Raw genomic sequence first — 21,688 nt, 5'->3', positions numbered from 1 at the left:
GAGAAGGATGGTCATGCTTGCACCGTGTCCTGTGATGAGCACTCGTCACTCAGGATCATTAAGGGAGGGTTTTTTTTACGTGAAAGGGGTCAGTTCTCACCTTGCGCCCTCCCGTGTTGAGCCTGAGAGGGGTGAGGTAGGGGTCGAAGATCATGTGACTGGTTTCGATATCGATGGGGGACTGCCTCTTCCCGATGGCGCACAGGTTCCAGGCTGAGTTCACCAGACCCCAGAAGGATGGGACTGTTGAAAGATGAAAAAGAGAGTAAATTAGTGTGTGTGTGTGTGTTTTGTAAGATCAAAATGTAAAAACAGAGCAGTGAACTGATGAGCTTCATTACGATGGAGCAGGAGACATGAGGGAGGTTGGGGAGATTTGAATTTACATACGGCTTAAAATCTGACTAAAAAAGAACTTCCATTAAAGTTTCCAGGTTATTATCTGCTAGTACAACTAAGGTGAGGGAATACACTTTAATAAAGTCTGTCTGGAAGTTCTCCCACTAGATTTCATTGTGTATAATCTACAGTGATAGTGTGAATCAGTGAAGAGCCCAGGGGCCAAATCAACGGGTCTTTGACCCCAGATTAAAGCTGAATTTTGAATAAACCCAATACACAAATCAAACTCTGTTTGTTGTGCACTGCAGAACAAGTTAAAGTACTGTTGCTGATGTACTTGTATGTTCAGCTAAACTGTGCTAACAGCCACTTTTCATGCAGCTAATCACATTTTATTTGGGACAGCACCATTAGCCCAGCCCATCACTGTGAAAACATAACATGTGACATCGATATTACAGTCTCTGAAAAAGCAACATTTGTGAGTATTTCTCTGGCAGCATCTCCACATGTCCATGATGGCAGGGACTTGCAACTATGGTAGCTGAAAATGGCGACCGCCGTCATGAATTCACATGTTTAAAGCCATCTTTGCCAAACCTCTTACCCTAATGCCTAAACCTAGCCAGTATTTTTAATGGGAAAACCTAAACATGAGTGACTTACAGTGTCAGGGGCACTCTAACTCTGGGCTCCTGAGCGGTCTGCTTCACTGCCTGTACCTACACCACCCCCACCATCCTAAGCTTTTGCATCTGTCTCGTGATCGGAGGAACTCAGGCAATACGACCACATGTTCCGTTAGAATAAACATCACCATGTGTCGTATCTAGGGGACCCATCATCAACCAAATGTGGCATCTTCATGAGGTTGTGCAGACTAAAACTTAGCAAGTATCCGAAAACTTATCCAAACAACACCAGCAGGCAAAAGGTCTAAAAATACTGCAGCTGTGTTGCACTCAGAAATCAAGTGTCTCCTGGGTGAAAGTCCTGCGACCCCTGCCCTACACCAGAAGTTTTCCAAAACACTTTATGTGCTTTTTGTACAGCTTAATGTGGCAGAGTTATTCACTACACAAAGCGGCATCCCATGATACAAAGTAACCTGACTACACATCTATATCTGACCAAGATTCCACTTAGAACCATCTAGATGTCTTCCTAGGATTCGATCTGTTAAAGTGACTGGATGAGCCATCAGTTAGTTAATGTCTTAAATGAGTTAACTTCAACCAATCAGCCAACCATTAATTATCAAAGAGGAAACACAACAAGCTGCTGAGGATGTCTTAGAGCTAGCAATTAGCATGTCAGCGGTTCATTTTTATTGTCTTCATTAAAAAGCACATAAAAAACAGGAAACGCTTCCTCATAGGATCCTGACTCATCCAGATCACCAGCATTTAAAGTAGTATGGTGAAGAAATTTGATCCCAACCTAAACTAAGCCAAGGTTCACCTAGTCTGGGTTAAACCGTTGGCCTTCAATGCGACCATCAGTGCTGCAGAACTGTCTGCAGAAAGTCTATATTAAATGACGTCATTTTACACACAGCTCTGTTTAACCCAAGCTGTGTGCAAGATCAGATCCCGAGGGCTCACTCTCCACCACCAGCTGGTCATTTGCCTTCACATGATTACCGACTTCTTCCATCCAGCTGCACTGAAACCTCAGAAACGGGATTGGACAGGAATGTCGAGGCAGAACGTCATCCTAAAAGGCAGCCAGATGTGAGCCGCATAAGTTGAGGACGAACATACACAACGGACCCTCTTCTTTTTACACATGGACACAAAGAGAAGAAGCACACACACACACACACAGACAGATGAAAGGGTTTATCACTGGCTAAACTGTCATAATGCTTGTCAGAGACAGGCTTAATGACAACTCCGAGTGTGAAACAGCTGTCATTATGATCAAAAACTAATCAACAGATGTCAGCTTAGACTCCGCTCCATGCAGTTTTTTTTAAATACTTGACAGATTCGAACTTGTCATCCATAAAATTTACATTTGAAAATGTAGAGCTTTTTTTTTCTTCTTCAGGTATGTGCCAATATTTTCATTCACACACATTGATTCCCAGCTGCTCTCTCTCCACGCCTCTCTCTTGCAGTATATTCAGAAAATGAGTGGAGCGACAGATGTGGCAGCTCTGACCTGCAGAGTGCAATCCTGACCCCCCACCCCCCCTGCTCAGCACACAGCCACATGGCAACACACCCAGTTGTGTGTGTGTGTGTAGATAGGTCTGTGTGTGAGTGCTAGTGTAAAATCAAATAGGAAGTAAAATGTGTATCTTGCCATATGTGAGATTTAAATAGGTGGTAGCAGACTTGCAGTTTCATTGAAAGCATGTAGGCTGTGATCTGTGTCAGTTTGCCCGTGTGATTAAGTCTTCCTGAACTTGCTATGATGTAAATACACATTTACACTACGGCTTATTGTTCTGCTGAGGATTTAAACTGTGAAATTACAGAACAGTATGTGGTAGAGTCACAGTAATCCAGCACCCAGGACGTCACAGCACACAGTGTTCGCTTCCCTGATGAGCACCTGCTCAGGATCCCTGTAGAAAACGCTGCACTCTCTCACTAAAGGCTTCCCTCATGTTTTGCAGTATCAACTCTGACACATGGGAAAACTTGGCCTTAAACCGCTGTGCATGGCAGGATGGGTCTGCTCTGGTGGCGCTGCCTTAGAAGATTAAAGAGCCACCAGGAACAAAAGAATCCACCACCGTCCCAAGACTGTCCCAGCTCCACCCCTGCCCTAAAAAACAACTCGGCAAGACATTCAGTTAGGATGCAACAACAACAACCACTAGGTAAGAAGCCATTTGAGTGGCATGGGAGTGTCCACCCTCACGTGGCCATTCAAGGAACTGCACTTCATTTCTTAGCTTCAGAACGTTCCACTTATTTAAGCCTGGGTTTAAATTACAGTAGGAGCAGAGAGATTGCTGGAAACCAAGGTGTTAAATTTGGTTAAAATGGTTCTACATTCCAAATCTGTCACTAAAATAAGAAAATAAAATTATAGTGAAGAAGTGACTGCTGTAGAGTGGACCTGCCAAGACACAGATTGCATTCAGAGATTGCACATTTGATGTTGTTGTTTTCATCCACTAGTGAAAATCGTTTCCTTCAATGAGGTAAACATGGTGAGGTCTGTGACAGAATGTGAATAGGCGCGACAAAAATGTCTGTATTTGGATCGTTGAAATAGAAGATGATGGTTCTGTACTTCTAGTGAACTGCAGCTAATAAAATTCAATGTCAGTGATTCTATTAAAGTCCTGGAAACCATCCAGTGCTGTCACATCCCATTAGGTCAGCATTTACACAGAAAGATTGTTCAGGTACAATCAAATGGAGGAGAAAGAGTGAGGGGCACAAGGAGATGGACTGAGACAGAGGAAGGGGGCAGAGAGAGGAAACCCAGAGGACTCAGTGTGCTTATTAATATTAATAAATCAGAGGTGTAAATGGTGAGGAGAAAAGACAGAGAGTGATAAACGCTGCATGTCATGGTGCACCCTGAGGAAACTCCGGCAGAAACCTCTGCTACATCACTTGGCTGTTGTCTTACCAAGAGACGTCATTGCCAGACTGGGTAACGTTAGCTGCTGGATGCTAGCGCTGCTTGCAGTCTCCTGGTTTCCCTTCATTGATTGCTGGACGAAGATAATAACGTAATGCACACGCAGATGGAAAGTTCTGGCTGCATCGTCCTTCTTCAGCATCTCCAAGCTACAGACAGAGCCAGGATCCCAGGCCACGACCACCTGACACGGACTGACCTCATCTGGACAAGGACCAGCCCACGCACAATTACCCAAAAGCTGGACAGCCAACAATCAATCTGTAAAGATGGCCATGACACAATAAGGCCCCGTTCACACTGGAGAAAGTCATTCCAGCTTGAGTAGGATTGTATCTGGATAGTCTTTAAACTGGATACGTTCAGACCTATTTTCAAATCTAATCTGACACAAGCGTGTCCGCACTCAATCCGGCTCACACCTAAGCCACATTTGAGCCAATCACACCTCGAACCCGGCTGCATCCAGTTTGATTTCAGCCGGATTTGAGGTGTTCACACTCATCTGGATACATCTGGATGCGGCCCTAATCCCGCTTTAGCCAGATTTATTTCCCCAGTGTGAACGGGGTATACCAATCCAGTTAACCAAACTGTTGTTCCTTCATTAACATTTCAATCCCCCATACACCATCCTGCTGCCCCAAAAACTCACTAGGGCACCAAATATAGATTAATCCATCACAAAAATAGCCCCCTGACAAATGCCCTATTTCCTCCTCTTTGAGTTTATTAAAACTTTCAGCACCGAGCTGTTTAGGAAATCACTTTCCTCTAACTTAAACAACAACTGTGGACTAATGGCTGCTTGAATACATGTGAACATCAGCCCCACTGCCAGGCTAAAGAAGTGTTGCAGTCAGTTAATTAAAACCAGCAGTTAGTTAGCTTATTTTGTTCCGTTCAGGCTAAGGTAAGCCAACAGGACATATCAAAAAAGCCAAATAAAGTTTTAAATGTAGGTTTCTTTGCTGCAGCAGTGGATTTTTTGGAGTCTGTGCTGTGCCACCTGGCATGAAACTTCAAATTCTAAAAATCCTTTCTCAGATTCAAACAGCAGAGAAGTGAAAAATGTGACAGAAGCTTTGAATAAGTGAGGAGAAGAGATTAGCTCTAAGAGAGCTGGAACGATAGCTGCTGTTTTGACTGGACTTTAGAAGGTTGAGCCGCTATCAGACAGCCAAGAGTGAAGGCCTGCTGTGTGTGGATGACTGGGAGAGCCTAACAGTTGGTGTGGGAAATCACAAGCTGGGATAAAGTGTGAAGCTGGACCACGTCCCGTTTGTTTGGGGATGATGCTTTAAAAAAACAGTGTGCCGCTGTGCACGTTGGCTCATCGAGTCAAATTAAGAATGACCCACCTCACTCAGAAACAGAGTTTCTTCACTTCCAGAACTGATGTGCATCACCACAAGGTAACAAAGCCTGCAGCGCTCACATTAACCTTTCTTGTTCTTTATAAAAGCCATTTATCCTCTGAAATGATTTCATTATCAGCCTCTGCTTCAGTGGAAGCCATAACAGAAGTCCCTTATCAGACAACCGTTGTGTGTTAATGCTGCCGCATCCACAGCGCACACACACACACACACTTTCCTCTAAAAACTTGGGATGTGCTTATTGGCTCCCTTTATCTATATTTCGGTCCTTTGCTGCTCTGTAAACATGCTCACTCACCTCATAAATAAATGCATCTGACTTGATTTAGACAAAGAAAAGTTCACCTTAAAAAATGCACGGATTCTCTTCTAAGCCTGGACAAGCACTTAGTTGCTTTATCAAACAAATTAAAGTACTGACCGACCTAATGTGTTATACCATAAGTATAAGGGCCAAATGTAGTTCAGACGGCCTCTGAAGAAGGACCAGTTTATCACATTGAGGGCTACGTCACATAAAAAATGTTCATTATATTCAGAGATAAATCACCTGTCAGATCAATATCAGTCCAAAGGTTAATATTAGATCCATGACTTGTTCTATAAAAAATGGCTACATTTTTGTGACCAAAAGTAAATGGACACCACTTTAGCATACAGCTAGTCCGTTTTGCTGCAGTCTGTTTTGTCCTAACAATGTTCCAGACTAAATATGTAATAGTTACATTAATTGACTGTGTTGGTGTAATATTTCAACATGGCAAAAAAACTTTTACTAAAACTGTTTAATGGGCTAGACAGGAACATATTGAAATTCAAACATGGTGGCTGGGTGTCCACATATGTTTGTCCATATAGTGTAAATAAAACCAAAGACTGACTCATGAACTTGATGTGTCCACAGTCCTAGCAACACCTCTTGCGCCTGAGTATGACAACCTTCCCTGCTGAAATGATTGGAAGTAAGCTCTACATATCGGTGTCATCGAGTCAACCATTAGTACCCTACACACCAGACATTAGCCCAGCTCACAGCTTAAGAGGATGCTAACCCATAATGCCTGGTCACTGTGACATATGTGTACTGTATCCACTGTGTTCTGTACACGGGATTTCCTCCAAAGCAGTGACACGAATGTATGGTGCTGTTAGCAGGAGGTGCTTCCACTGGAAGGATACAGATATCAGTCCCAAACTGCATCATGTGTCAGTGGCAGAACATAACATGATCAAAAGATCATGTTACTGAAGGCACTACAGATAAGTGGATATAAGATTCTTTTACAGGCATTAATATTTACAGCAAGAGCACTGCTGTGACTCTCCTATGTTTGGGCTACATCAGAATCAGAATCGTGTTTATTGCCATGTAAGTGAAGGGGGTTCACAAGGCTATAAATGACATAACAGACATACAATGAACAGAACATAAAATGAGTGGCGGTTGTAATGGCAAACATAGACCCTTATATGAACGAGTGGAACAGTGTAATAATGTAATAGGCACCACATGGGTCTGTGAGGTGGTACTAGTGTGCAAGTAGTGCACAGGTCCCATTGCCACTGTATACAAGCTTCATATTTATTTGCAAAGACGTTTGTATCCTGTATATTGCGTCCAGAAGTAAATATGATATGAAAGCATTTTCTTTTAATTCTTAGTTCAATTGACTCTTCTGAGACCAGGTTAGAGCACCAAGGTCAAACTGAGTGTTGTTAAATGAGTCTGGCCTACAGAGGATTTCCCATTTGTGTCACGTTTGTTATACAGAAGCATCTGCAATGCTGTCCTTGGAAAGTGTTTAAAAAGAGCAGGAACTTTCCAAAGAATATTTGGCAGGTGATTGGATGAAGCATCTGTCTATCACAAGCTAACTTACTGGTGGAGGAAGTACTGAAGCTTGGTACTTAAATAAAAGTACAAATACCCAGTTTAATATATAAAGTAAAAGTAGAAGTGCTACATTAGCAATACTACTTAAGTGAAAGTCTTAAGTACTTTTTAAATGTACTTACAAGATAAGATAAGATAAGATAAGATAAGATAAGATAAGATAAGATAAGATAAGATAAGATAAGATAAGATAAGATAAGATAAGATAAGATAAGATAAGATAAGATAAGATAAGATAAGATAAGACTTTATTAATCCCGAAGGAAATTCTTGTGCCAGAGGTATCAAGTTGCATTACATGCAGTTAAGTACAGAGTATAAGAGTATAAGTGTCACTATAATCCAAAAATAAGAGTACAGTACGCAGTATGAGCACAATATATGATACATGGATACAATATGGAGATGTAAGGTGCTAAGTAAGCATAAATATAGACAAGTGGAGGGAATGACAGTGATGCCTGACATGATTCTCCCTACAGAAAGCTGGTGATTTCTTTAAAATATATATCAGTTTAGGTTAGCTTGTAAAAGATGAAAAGATGATTCCCCCAATCATCCAAGAACTCCTAAATTTGCCTGTCCCTTTCTAGGGCGTCTAGTACAGTTAGATTACTTTTAAAGAGGACTGGGTGTCCCCTTTTTCCATACAACGAAATGCTAAGCTAACTAGCTTTTAATCTGAGTTAAAACTGTTCCTTTAGAGTCAAAATATGGTTGATGGTATGATTAGTTCAAACAAACCTGCTCTTTGCACATCATGCTCATGCATAAGTGTGTTTTCCCTGCACACTTCAAACACATTGAAGGTTGGATTTTTTATTGGCAGCAGTTGTCTATGGAAAATGTACTGTATAATAATGCAATGAAAATAAAATGCCTTGCTGCATTCAAACACTGATGTAACTCCACTGTAATCCATGTTGTGTCCTTTCCCTCTTACTGCCTGTTCATCTGCTTCCTCTGAGCTTCTGCACCTTGCTCACAGATTTTCTTTTCCTCTGAGTGGGTGAAAGAAGGCAAAGAAGACACAAGTGTGACAGACCCACACAGGACATGAGCAGCCAGACATGGATATCGAGCCTCCTGACACATACAGTGTATGTGTGAAAGCCGCATATTCACCGAGCAGCTCTATCAGAGATGTCTGACTGGTCCCACATTCATCCTGCAGCATGACAACGAGTTCAAATGTACAGCCAGGGTCCAACTATCTTCAATGACAAGGAGATCAGATGGTCTGGCCCCCAGAGAGCCCTGATCTCAAAAATCACAGTCAGCCTGGGATTATAGGAGGAGACAGAAGATACTGAGACAGCCGGAATCCACAGAGTTCTCCGATATTCTGAACAACCTACCTGCCAACTAACCTGAAAAACAAGTGTTCAGCTGTGCCTAGGAGAGTTGGTGCTATTTGAAAAGGTAGAGTGCTCACAGCCAATATTGATTTAGGTGTTTTTAGTCTTTACTACACAATTTGAGGCATATTTTTAAAGCATCGCTGCCTTTTAATGCTGTAAACACTTGCAGAGCAACAACCCATGGTTATTTTTGCAAGCAGCTTATAGGTACGTTATATTGTGACCTTTCGTGGCTGGGTGGGACAGCATACCATACTTAAAGACGCGCCTGGCTGATCCCAAATAAACATAACCAGCTCTTTTTCAAAGGTGATCCCAATATGTCCCCCTGTAGGTTTTATAAAGTACCAGTCGGAAATTAGATCAAAACAGGTTTTTGTACCAGTCTCTATCATGTTTTATTTTTTCTCACTTTGGCTGTCTATTCGGATTGACTCACTATTGGAGTCAGCCTCAAGTGGCCATTTGTGGAATTGCAGCTTTCCATTTGTCAGTGCAGTTCAGTTCATTTTTCAGCCCTGAATCGGTGCACAAGATTGTAGCACAGATTATCATCAACTCAGACCCTTCACATGGATAGCAGGAAGATGAATTCCATGACAAGACCACAAAGAAAAAAGTGCAAATATGTTCATTTATTTTTAGTTTATGAACAGGCGTAACAGAACAGTATGTTACTTTCTACAACACCCAGAACGCTTTGCAATCTATTCCTTCTGATGTGTCGCCCCAGTCTGATGCTTTAGATAGGCTTGACACTGACCTTTGTGGAAGTGGGCCTACAAACCGTCAGGAAGTACAGACTGTAGATTCTGCATGGAGGAAAGTGAGAGACACTACACAAAAGCTAGATACAGTATGTGCACATTTTATCGTGCCAGAATGTCATGAACTATTCAAATAGTGTGTCTGTGTGTGTGTGTGTGTGTGTGTGTAAAGCAGGTGCAGTTTGGTGCATCTCTGACCCAGTGTGTGCATGTTCAGCATAAACAAGACCCAGAAAACTCTTCTGATGATTTGCCTGTGACTTGAGTTACGTTTAAATAAACATTTGTTTGCATAGTAAGTGAGGGCAAATCTGGAGTTGAGCAATAAATGCAACTAGATTCATGGCAGGAGACTGTGGGATGTTGCTGGCAGGGCCCCGAAGAAAAGTGTCTTTGTGAAGAAAACAAATGATCTGGAGCGTTATTGGACGTACATTTGTTTCACTCTGATTATTCCCAGCTTGCCACAGACATCCACCAGGACTCAGCTGGAAGGATTAGGTTTCCTGTCTTTTCCAGGCAGCTGTTTGAAAAATAGCAGTCAAAACTGGGGCAACTTAGTACCTTTTGAACCTATGAGTCTGACTGTCAACACAACAGACGGGCACCAGAGGAAAGGGATTTTACCTCCTAAAGTTTCTACAACAAATATAGGTCAGATTCCCATTGTGGGACTAATAAAGGTATTCCTAATCTTAATCTTAATCTTAAAATATACCACTTACATGTTTTCAGCCAGACAGGTCCATTCAGAGGCATCCAGAGAGCTAAGCTATGGGTGGACGACATGGTTAACCATCAGCGTTATAGAATGGTTTCTGTCACCTTTCATGGCCGTAAGTCTAATATTTTTGAGATGAAGCATAAAATCCTGCTATTAGTGTTTTTACCAAAGCTTCACTTGAAACCTCTTTTTATTCGTACCTTACACTCTTTTTTATTTATACTGGACCCAGTCGACTCCCTGTCTGTCTCAGCTTCGCATCTGACTTTCTGACACAGACATTTAAAAATAACATTGTCTTGGGCGAATTAAGCGTGAATTAATTTGGGGTTGCTGTGTGTCATGCAGTAATTTTATATTCTTAAGAATATATAAGGCAGGAGAATGATGTGGGTGGAGTGGGTGCTAGTGCGGATTGTTGAAGGCTAGCAGATAGAGCTATGAGGGGTTCCACCACAGATAGTAGAAAAAGACAAGGCCACAGATACAGTGCCTTGTGAAAGTATTTGGCCCCCTTGAACTTTGTGACCTTTTGCCACATTTCAGGCTTCAAACATAAAGATATAAAACTGTAATTTTTTTGTGAAGAATCAACAACAAGTGGGACACAATCATGAAGTGGAACGAAATTTATTGGATATTTCAAACTTTTTTAACAAATAAAAAACAGAAAAGTTGGGCGTGCAAAATTATTCAGCCCCTTTACTTTCAGTGCAGCAAACTCTCTCCAGAAGTTCAGTGAGGATCTCTGAATGATCCAATGTTGACCTAAATGACTAATGATGATAAATGGAATCCACCTGTGTGTAATCAAGTCTCCTTATAAATGCACCTGCACTGTGATAGTCTCAGAGGTCCGTTTAAAGCACAGAGAGCGTCATGAAGAACAAGGAACACACCAGGCAGGTCCGAGATACTGTTGTGGAGAAGTTTAAAGCTGGATTTGGATACAAAAAGATTTCCCAAGCTTTAAACATCCCAAGGAGCACTGTGCAAGCGATAATATTGAAATGGAAGGAGTATCAGACCACTGCAAATCTACCAAGACCTGGCCGTCCCACTAAACTTTCAGCTCATACAAGGAGAAGACTGATCAGAGATGCAGCCAAGAGGCCCATGATCACTCTGGATGAACTGCAGAGATCCACAGCTGAGGTGGGAGACTCTGTCCATAGGACAACAATCAGTCGTGTACTGCACAAATCTGGCCTTTATGGAAGAGTGGCAAGAAGAAAGCCATTTCTTAAAGATATCCATAAAAAGTGTCGTTTAAAGTTTGCCACAAGCCACCTGGGAGACACACCAAATATGTGGAAAAAGGTGCTCTGGTCAGATGAAACCAAAATCGAACTTTTTGGCAACAATGCAAAACGTTATGTTTGGCGTAAAAGCAACACAGCTCATCACCCTCAACACACCATCCCCACTGTCAAACATGGCGGTGGCAGCATCATGGTTTGGGCCTGCTTTTCTTCAGCAGGGACAGGGAAGATGGTTAAAATTGATGGGAAGATGGATGGAGCCAAATACAGGACCATTCTGGAAGAAAACCTGATGGAGTCTGCAAAAGACCTGAGACTGGGACGGAGATTTGTCTTCCAACAAGACAATGATCCAAAACATAAAGCAAAATCTACAATGGAATGGTTCACAAATAAACATATCCAGGTGTTAGAATGGCCAAGTCAAAGTCCAGACCTGAATCCAATCGAGAATCTGTGGAAAGATCTGAAAACTGCTGTTCACAAACGCTCTCCATCCAACCTCACTGAGCTCGAGCTGTTTTGCAAGGAGGAATGGGCAAAAATTCCAGTTTCTCGATGTGCAAGACTGATAGAGACATACCCAAAGCGACTTACAGCTGTAATCGCAGCAAAAGGTGGCGCTACAAAGTATTAACTTAAGGGGGCTGAATAATTTTGCACGCCCAATTTTTCTGTTTTTTTATTTGTTAAAAAAGTTTGAAATATCCAATAAATTTCGTTCCACTTCATGATTGTGTCCCACTTGTTGTTGATTCTTCACAAAAACGTACAGTTTTATATCTTTATGTTTGAAGCCTGAAATGTGGCAAAAGGTCACAAAGTTCAAGGGGGCCAAATACTTTCGCAAGGCACTGTACATTTATGTCATCCACCGATTTGTGGAGTATCTGTTGACAGTTTTACTTTTTTGACCTTTGCTACCTTTTCATTGGTGCCAGAAATGATCATATTTGGAAGAGGGGGTGGAGCCTGAGAGCAGAGCAGTAGCTAATGAATCAAGCGGCAAACAGAGACATTTATAAGATAGACAACTTTTCAGGTTTGCCCATAAAAATGTGGCCAAAATATTTGGTTTAGTTTAGCGGGTCAAAAGGTGTTCTACTCATCTCCTTTGACGGGGAGGGAAAAAGGTCACGATCAAATTTTAAATACTCACGTTCTGCATAATAGTGGAATATTAGTGTACATTTAAACCCTTAACAATCCCTTTGTGCTGCTTAGTCAGTCACAGGTTGGAGTCCTCCAAAATTACATATTATCTTTACTTTTTGCCATTTTTCTTTTTATCCTCCAAATCTGCACTATCCAATTAAGCAGAAACATTCCCTCCAACACACAAACAAAAAAACTGGGGAAGGATAATCCTGAGATAACAAGAAGCTTTCAAGCTAGAAGCAAGATGTCATCTCAGTAAAATAATGTCTCTTGAACTAATTATGTATCCAAAATGGCTGTCCCGGGCCAAATTAAAGATCAGAGCGCTGGGGGAGCATTCAGACTGATGCAATGACCCCAAAAGAAATCGAAAACGTTCCTCCCTGTCAATCACCAGCTTGCATCAGCCCGGCTAATTTGAGGAAGTTTCTTCAGAACAATATAGAACTTTCAGCAAAAGTCTTATGCCCTCATTACTTCCAATATCTTTAGAGTTTGACCCAAAACTTGAGAAGTGCTACTCAGGAAATCTGCTTCCCAAGATGATTTTAGAGACTTTGTTCCATTTCGTCCAATAATCTGTGACAAACAGAACTTGATATCAAATGATGACAGGTAGTCAACAAGCTTAGCACACGGCTTGCTTAGTTAACTAGTGTGGCACATATTTCCGCTGCTTTTACCTTCTGTACAGATTTAACACTTTAATAAAAAACACCCCTGTGTGGATTCAGCTTTGCTCCAAACTGACTGCAAACAGACAATGCTGTAATAACAACCACCGTAAAAGAGAGGGGTCTATTCTGCTGAAGCAGTGTGTATCCGAACTGTTGTTGACCTGAGGGAGAGTCTTCCTCTGAGAAACTCAGCGGGTGTAATGAAATGGCAGCGGGCCGCTCAGTTCACTGATGTGTGGAGGCCATATATCGCTCCACTCACAGCGGAGAGCGTCTGCTCCCAGCTGGACTAAAAGTAGGTTGAGGTGCTTGAGAGAAATCACTTGGCATACCAGCTGTTCCATCTACCTAATAATCGGCTTTACTATATGAAGGTCCGCTCCGGTCCGCCTATAGGCTCGCAGCAGCGTCACTGACTTAGAAAGGTTCTGATTGAGCTAACTGGCCGGCTGTTTGTTTGGATTTCGTGGAGGAAAGTGCGCTCCCCCCCCCCCCAACTATGACAGCTCCAACTGGCAAACACAAGAGAGGGAAATGAAAGAACATGAACCAGATCGTTACAGGGAACACAGTCCAATTTGTGCAGAGAAGTAAAGGTTATTACACGGACTGAGAAAAAGTTAAGGTCAGACGTTTAATGGCTGCAAGAGGCATGTTCAGACCTGGCTTTGCAACAGAGAAAGAATGTTAGCGGCTCCCACACAGACCGCTCTGATACGAGCTGGCCTGTATGCTCTTCTTCCTCACTGCCATGTTTTCTAAGCATTTATTTAACGGGATGGAGCTTTGACTGCCAAGTTTCCTCTGTGGAGAAATGTGAAGGCCACTGACCACGTTACAGCAGCACAGTTAATGAACGTCCTCATTTATAGTCAGTGCTAAAAGAACAATGTGTGAACGGAGATCTCACCTCTGACTGAAGTGCTACCTAAAATTTATAGAAGGACGCACAGGAAACACAATCCTTACAAGTTCTTTTTGTGGCTTCTTTTTCCATCTATGAAACACAGATCAATAATCTGCAAATGACACAAATATGCTCAACTCAAAAATAATATACACAATATACTGTTATTATAACATTTTATCTGCACAGCCAAGCAGTATTTTATATTATATAATAACAATTAAATATTATTTTTATATTATTTAATAAAAAAATACTAAATAGTGTAAAAAAGTGATCAAAAGCTAAACCTATCTAATAATAAACTTCTGGGTTTCTCTAAAATGTTGTCTCTTGTTTCAAGTTTCCTCCCCCAGTGTTACAAATGGTTAAAGAATACGCAGAATAAAGGGGTTTCCTGCCCTTTAATCAGTTTAATATGTTCCAGTGTCAGCTAATGCCAGTTATTACAAAAATGGCCCAAAATTTACCAATGAATCAAACGTGTTATTTTACATGGGAGTGATTTTAAAACTTGAAAATTGGTGATATTTTAATAATGATTTTCTCAAGATAAATTGTTTAGTGAACAGCACCTGTGAGGACAGATTGTACCCTTCATTTTTGCCGAAAGCTGGATATAGGTGAGCCTTAGTGACTTTTTTTTTGTGTTAACGGACAAATGATTTATTGTTTCCGCTGTGTCAAATAGCTGCTGCACCTGCTTTATCACTGCAGAACAACCACAGCAGCACAGGAGATTGTGTCTGGCATTTAACAATGGAGAGAAGCAGGTGTAAAACTGTAACGACAGAAGTAAAACCCAAGATATGGCAGCAAATTCAGGAAGAAAAAAGATGCATTAAAAGTTAATTGAACTAATCTCTCTTTTCTCTGTTTTACTCTGTGGAAGAGGTTTTTTTTTCTTCTTAGTTCTAACAGCAGCTCCGGTCCAGTGTGATGTGATTGAAGCAGCCAATTAAAAACTCATTAAGTAGGCATGTTATATTATTTTTAATCTTTTTTACAGCAATAATGTTGTTGAAAGGGTTTCAAACTTTTACAATGAATCTTCATAACTTATTCAGCCACTGATGTTTTTGCAATAACATCCATCTAATTCAGGCCTCACATACTGTGTAGCTTCTTCTTTCAGGATGAACACACACCAAGAAAATGCCCTCATTACTTTTTAGAACTGTACAATACACACTGACACACACAGAGTTTAATAAACAGAGCTTTGTGCTTCGTCTGTTTACATGTGTTGTGAAACAATGAAGGTCTGCACTGGCCCCCGTCATGCTAGCTGCTCCTAATGGCTACACTCCCAGAAAAATTAAATTAACGGGATACTACCTAATAAAGCTACATTTAAAAGTGGTGCAACAAGGCAAAAATACTGTTAGCTAGGTGGTGGATACATCAACACCAGAGATCCATCGCTGACCACTAATGGATGCTGTTTCTAAGACCACACAGCAGACATCACAAACAGAACAGCCAATAGGGGAAAAACTAGCAGGTTGCTAGGCAACAGAACAACATGAGATCCTTCATAGATAGATTCATAGGCCATGGCATTGACAGTGTGTCCAACCTTGGCAGTCTACGGAAGAGACACCTCCTAGAGTGATCTACGTCAGATAGCGGTGGTGAAGCTGGTTGCAGATTGGTCTGCCACATCAATAGTGTGACCCAAAGACCCAAACCCTCCTTTCCTAAACCTGACCAAATAGTTTTGGTCAAACCTAAACAAGCTCCACCTTCTGCGTGACACTCTGGTTAATATACAGTATCTGTTTGGGAATCACTTCCAACTGACCTATTCCGCATGCACCGAGTCTGGCTGCCTGTCTGATGTATTAGCACTAGTACTGGCATGATGATGGTATTCCAGGGTCTCAACCTTCCTTAGGTGATCAAGGGATTTACAGCCATCTGCTGCAGGAGCTTCAGTCTTGCCCTGCATCTTTATGTGTGTATGTCTGGATGGGGGTCATCTCTCTCTAACCTCCTTGTTGTCCTTTCTCTTTGTATTCTTGTCACTCGTCCATCCCTCCCCTCCAGCAGCTTGTCTGTCTCTGGCTGATGCTGTGATGATGTTCAACACCAAGACAAAGGTCATGCTCCAAGAGCAAGTGAGACGGTACGGACCGTAAAACCCAGCCAGCGTGATCTCTCCTGTGTGTAGGATCTCTGCTGGTTTACAGTTTGGTAACAGGATTTATCACCCATCAAATGTTATGTCGAAGCAATGAAAACAACACAGATGATGATGTCACTCACTATACACTACACTATACACTACACTATACTGTAACAAAGCTGGAAGGGATACAGCACAACTCACAACTACATCAGTAATATACCTGGCATTATGTGCATGTGTTTACAAGACAGTGAACGTGAAAAGGAAGGTCGGCCAATGTATCACAAAAACAGGATGTAAAATACTGCACATGGTACAAACACAGTACACAGCAATTAATATTTCATACTCTGCCTCTGAGCACAGAATGTCATCAGTGTGTAAACGGATGTTTTTGCATAATGAATGCTGATGTGGTTACGTAATATCAAGTTTAAAAGACGTGATAACGGCGTTTATTAGAACGTGACTGCAAGATGCATTTGTAAATCATTCCTTCAAATATTCAGATAGGGACTCGGACTCTTGCACCCAAAAGCGGCAATCATCCCTCTACACCACGAGCCACAAAAAATCATTCTCTGCTGCAAATGTGTTACACACAAAACCAGCCCAAAACAAAGTCCAACATCAGTTTGATTCAAGTAACTGAAAACAAGTCAAAATCAAATCCAGAGTGTGTCCAAAGCAGCTCCAATGCAAACTTAAAACTAAGTCCAGGAGTCCAAAACTAAACAACCAACCCAAAACAACCCCAAACCTAGTCCAACACCAAGTACACAAACGGTCCAAAACAAAGACCAACACTAGCTGAAGACTAAACCAAGTACAACACTAGTCTGAAACTACATACCAGCTCAAGGGGGTCCAGGCTTCAGCAGACCTGTGCACACTTTTTTCTGACATGAATGTTCCTGTGACAGCTCAGTCAGTCCACTTTGTTAAGTGCAACAAGAGCCAAGTGCGCAGGGGAGTGAGAGCTGAATCAGGATCTGTGTACACGTCACACACACCTAAATACGAAGTGGCATAACATCAGTGTGACAATTAGCATACAGTGTGAGTGTGAATTCTTTAACACAGCACTTGTTTTGTGAGCATCTCTTTGCACTCAAGAGCCTTTTTAAAGGGAAATCTACTGTTTGTGCAGCAGCTGCCGCCTTTAAGTGTGTCTCACACTGTTCAGACCAGAGGCAGCAGCTCCCGTATTCATAGCAGTGATGTAACAGGCTGGTGGGCTGCAGAGGAGATAGAGAAGGCAGAGCACTGCTAACACTGGAGACTCCCTGCAGTCACTGTGCAAAATAACAGACGAGACATTTACAGACAACAATAAAAATACAAATAAAAACCCATATTTTTCCTCACAAAAGCATAAAGGCCTTCCTTCACAGAACATACATTGCCCAACATGCAATTTTATATTATCTTAGCATAAATACAGTACAGCCACAACAGTCTGAGTAAGGAGGTAGGATGGTGGGGTACATGCAGCACGGTGGTCCGCGGTTCGAGCCCCCCCTGACACCGCTGTTTGGTTTTTGTGGTGTTAAGACTCATTTTAATTGTGGCTGAATTTGGCGTTAAACACAGGGTTAAACAAGGGGTTAGGTAAAGATCATCTTGAAACACACACACTTCATAACATTACCGTCTGATTTACTATATCTACTTTAATAAAAACCCTGGTGTGTGGCTGCTGAGGACTGAAATATCAACCTGTGCCCGGTGAGGACAGGCTACAAACCTCATCGGGAGGATTCATGAAAGTCAGGATATTATTACCATTGCAGTTTTTTGAAATGTCTCTTGTGAATCTTTCATCTTTGAGTGAAATACTAAGTCACTCCTCAAACAGAGCTGTCCTGTCAGTGGCAAATAAAAAAGGGCGACTGAAAGACAGATCCACCGCGTACTGAGGCGATGATGGATGGAACTTAATAACTCATCATATTTTCTGGAAGGAGTGTCGTCCCGGGGTTTACTTTATTCTGAGGCAGCCAGATGTGCCACCACCACCGCACAGTATGCTGCAGCAGCCATCAAACGTCTGCAGCGGCCTCGCCACTTGGACCCTTTGCACTTTGAGCCTCAGAACGTAATTCAAATTCAGCTCTCCGATGGGTGCCCCGATGGTCGGCTGGCCTGATGTTGCCTCTCAGCATCTGAAATGACCAGCGGGACGCTTTCTTTGAGTCGGGGCGAGGAGACAGTGGTCCATCTCTCCTTTCCTTCAGTCCTCGCTGACTGAAATCAACCCGACCGGTTTCAGCTCTTCTTTTTATTCAAGGACTCAGAAATCCTAACAATGATTCATGCGTTGTTTCGGAGCTTATTATGTTGTTTTAGTTCTTCTTCTGAACAAATACCAACACCAAGAGAACAAACAGCATGGCACTACTTAAATGTTTGTTCAGCTCTAAGACTGCAGCTGGTTTTTTTATCTCATAGCTGCAATGTTTTGTGTTCTGCTTTATTCTTATGTTTTCATCTCTTCCCCTGTTGTTCTACTCATTACTGGCTATGAGGATAAAACTGCTGTGAAACACAAATGTTCGTCTTGTGCAGCAGTTAAAGGAGAAGGCAGCTGCAACTAAGACCTAAATGGCAAATACAAAGACAGAAACGGTGTGTTTCTTTTACACCAGGCTGGTTTGGGTCAGTTTGTCCATGCTGGGGCAAACCTGTCAATCAAAACTACCTAACAGCCCTCTGAGAACTGTAAGTAGAAGTGTGCGTGTAAATGAAACAGGCCAGCAGGATTTAACTGTGCTAGCACATATGTGAGTAAAGCATGATATTATTAGTGTGAGCACACACCTGCTTACTGCCACAACATAAGAGCCTGCCTAAAAGCACTGCTCTGCCAGGGACACACTGCCATATACAAGTGTATACAAGAGTGCCAGCTAACGTTATTAGCAACAGAGCGATGAGGCAAGCTCTCCCACCGTCAGCTCCACTCCTCACCACAGAGTACACAGCTTCACCTGCTGCCGCTTGCTTTACTCTCAGCATTTCCCTGGCAGGGTTTACTCTATCTTCCAGGCTTAAATTCAAGCACTTGCAGCCGAACCACCAGTGGTTCAGACCAATCAGCGTCCAGTGACTTGTGTTTTGCTCATGAAGACGACAAGAAGCACCTCCAAGTGTGCTGCAACTTTCAAAAGATCCTCACCGCTGCGTTTCGTTTCCTTTTATTGAGCCTACATTGATCTGATTGGTTGAACTCATTACAAGGGGACTGGACAGATGGTTCATCCAATCATCTGCCATAAAAGTGCTTGCACCTCTTAAACTCTTTCCTTGGGCGATCTCACAGATGGCTCTATGTAACAAAGCATCTGGCATGTAGCTGACTTAAATCTAACACATGCTCATTTATATGAAGGTTTAAACAGGACAACATGAAATATTACTAAGCTTAACCTTTAAATGTAGTCATGAGTTTACAGCACCTAAAAACATGTGACCTTTTGAAAGGTGAAAGGTTAACCTGCTTATTGACAGTGGTGGAGTACAGCTGCAGGAGCACCCCAATAACAAACTCTGGAGAGCCCTTCGTTTCATCTCTGCACGGCCGCATTAAAACCTGTAATGAATCCATTGGAATGTTTAACTACGGCTAACGCGCCGTCTCAGGGAGCACGTGCCCGTCCAGTACAGCGGCCTGCGGCAGCCCGGCTGCATAAGAACAAATAGCAGCGGTGCCATAATCACCGCCAGCATTAGCTGTAATGTCGTTACCGCGGTGAGTAATTGCAAGAAATGTAGCAGGCAGCCATCAGGCGTGGAGAATGTGGATGTGTAATGATATCAGGAGATTATTGAGATTGAGTATCATAACTTCATTGGCCTCTCTCTCTGATCCCGTCCTTATTTTTTTCTCTCCCTCTCACTTCCTCCCGTCTCTATGTCCTTTAGTCCCATTTAAAATTGCTCATATCTCCTCTACTGCGTGGGTGGAATGTAGTTTCCTCCTCCTCCTCCTCCTCTTCCCCCTGATCCAACTACTTCTCTTCATTTCCTTCTCTTTCTTCCCCTTCTCTCCCTTCTCTCCTGTGGCCCTGTGAGAGAACACGAGAGGCGCTGGCGAGAGAGGTTTTATGAAGAAAGAGTGAGAGAGAGATAGGCAGAAATAGGGAAACTGCATGACAATGACAAAGAGAGAAAAATATATGAATAAGAGCAGTGTGTGAGTGTGTAAGAGAAAGAGAGAGAGAATGAGGGAGCGAGAGAGCAAGGCAGAGGCTCTTCTGATCACTAACTTGGTGTCCTACTTACTCTCTCTGCAGCACACCCAAATAACAACCCTGAGCTGTGATATTATATTCCCAAAACACACCGACTCAGAAATAACCCCCCTCACACACACACTCCCAATGCAAGAAAAGGGATGCACACTAAACAACCGCAATATTATTACATCCTGTGCAGACACACACCCTCCTCTTCACAATGCACAAATAACACGAGGTGTGATTTTATATATATATATATATATATATATATATATATATATATATATATATATATATATATATATATATATATATATATATATATATATATATATATATAAAAAACGTTCTTTTCCACTAACAGACTGAGGCATGTTTTCAGTCTCTTTTTCCTTTGTCTCAAGTGGGCTATCTGCCATTTCCCAGCATCCTCTCTGTGTCAGAGACACATCCACATTTGAGCTTCAATTTCTTCCAGCTTAAAACACATTGAGGGGCCAAACCCTACATAGTTACACTTCTCTCTGTCACATGTTGTCGTCTGCAGCCTAGATATGGCTGGTGTGGGCAGTGAAAATCTGCGGCGGCTGTCTTCTGGCAGCAATACTCAGTTTGACTCATTCCACCTGCTAAAAGAGTGGGATCCATGGGCCACAACTGGGCCAGATGTGCATCTGTGTAGACCAACAATGTGTGATTGATTTTCGAAATAAAAATCAGCTGCAGCAAACAGACACATACACAGGTAGCTTAAGTTTAGCCTCTCAAATATTGATGCAGTTACTTCATAGACTGCACGTCTCACAGTCTATGAGGCATGTGCAAAAGTTTGGGCACTGGTGTATCTCCCATTGCACAGCGGGGATTTACTGTTTATTTTCCTTTTTTATGTGAAATGATAAAACAAAAACACCATGTTCCTTCTACAAAACAGTAAAAGAGATGTTTAACCAGGTAAAATGCAAAATGTCCTAATCCAACATCAAAAGAAAAGCACAGTACAACAAAAGAATCCAGAGGATGTAAAAATAGAAGAGGGGACTACATCACAGTTCGGTGGCAGAACTGATCACCAAACAGAGGCATGAATGATTCAGCATGACATGGACTTCAGTCCTGTGCATGTGTGCATGTTTCTCTGTGTGTGTTATGTGTTAATGGGAGTGGGGGTAGTTTTCCCTGCAAAATGCTTTTAATGCTCTGTGTGTTTTAAGAAGTCTATGCTGAACCTGAACC

General features: G+C 42.1%; 1 protein-coding gene across 2 annotated transcripts in view; it reads right to left on the bottom strand.

The window, feature by feature from the left end:
* LOC114431213 (carbonic anhydrase-related protein 10-like) overlaps nucleotides 1–21,688 on the bottom strand; it is a 58,707-nt gene that overhangs the window by 25,845 nt on the left and 11,174 nt on the right. For both annotated transcript variants that reach the window (XM_028398819.1, XM_028398818.1), the window contains exon 4: nucleotides 101–243. In XM_028398819.1, coding sequence (XP_028254620.1) covers nucleotides 101–243 — 143 coding nt within the window. The remainder of the gene's footprint in view (nucleotides 1–100; nucleotides 244–21,688) is intronic.

The sequence above is a fragment of the Parambassis ranga genome, unplaced genomic scaffold, assembly GCF_900634625.1.
Source record: "Parambassis ranga unplaced genomic scaffold, fParRan2.1 scaffold_61_arrow_ctg1, whole genome shotgun sequence".
Classification (NCBI taxonomy): Eukaryota; Metazoa; Chordata; class Actinopteri; family Ambassidae; genus Parambassis; species Parambassis ranga.
This window is presented reverse-complemented; position numbering and strand designations above follow the sequence as displayed.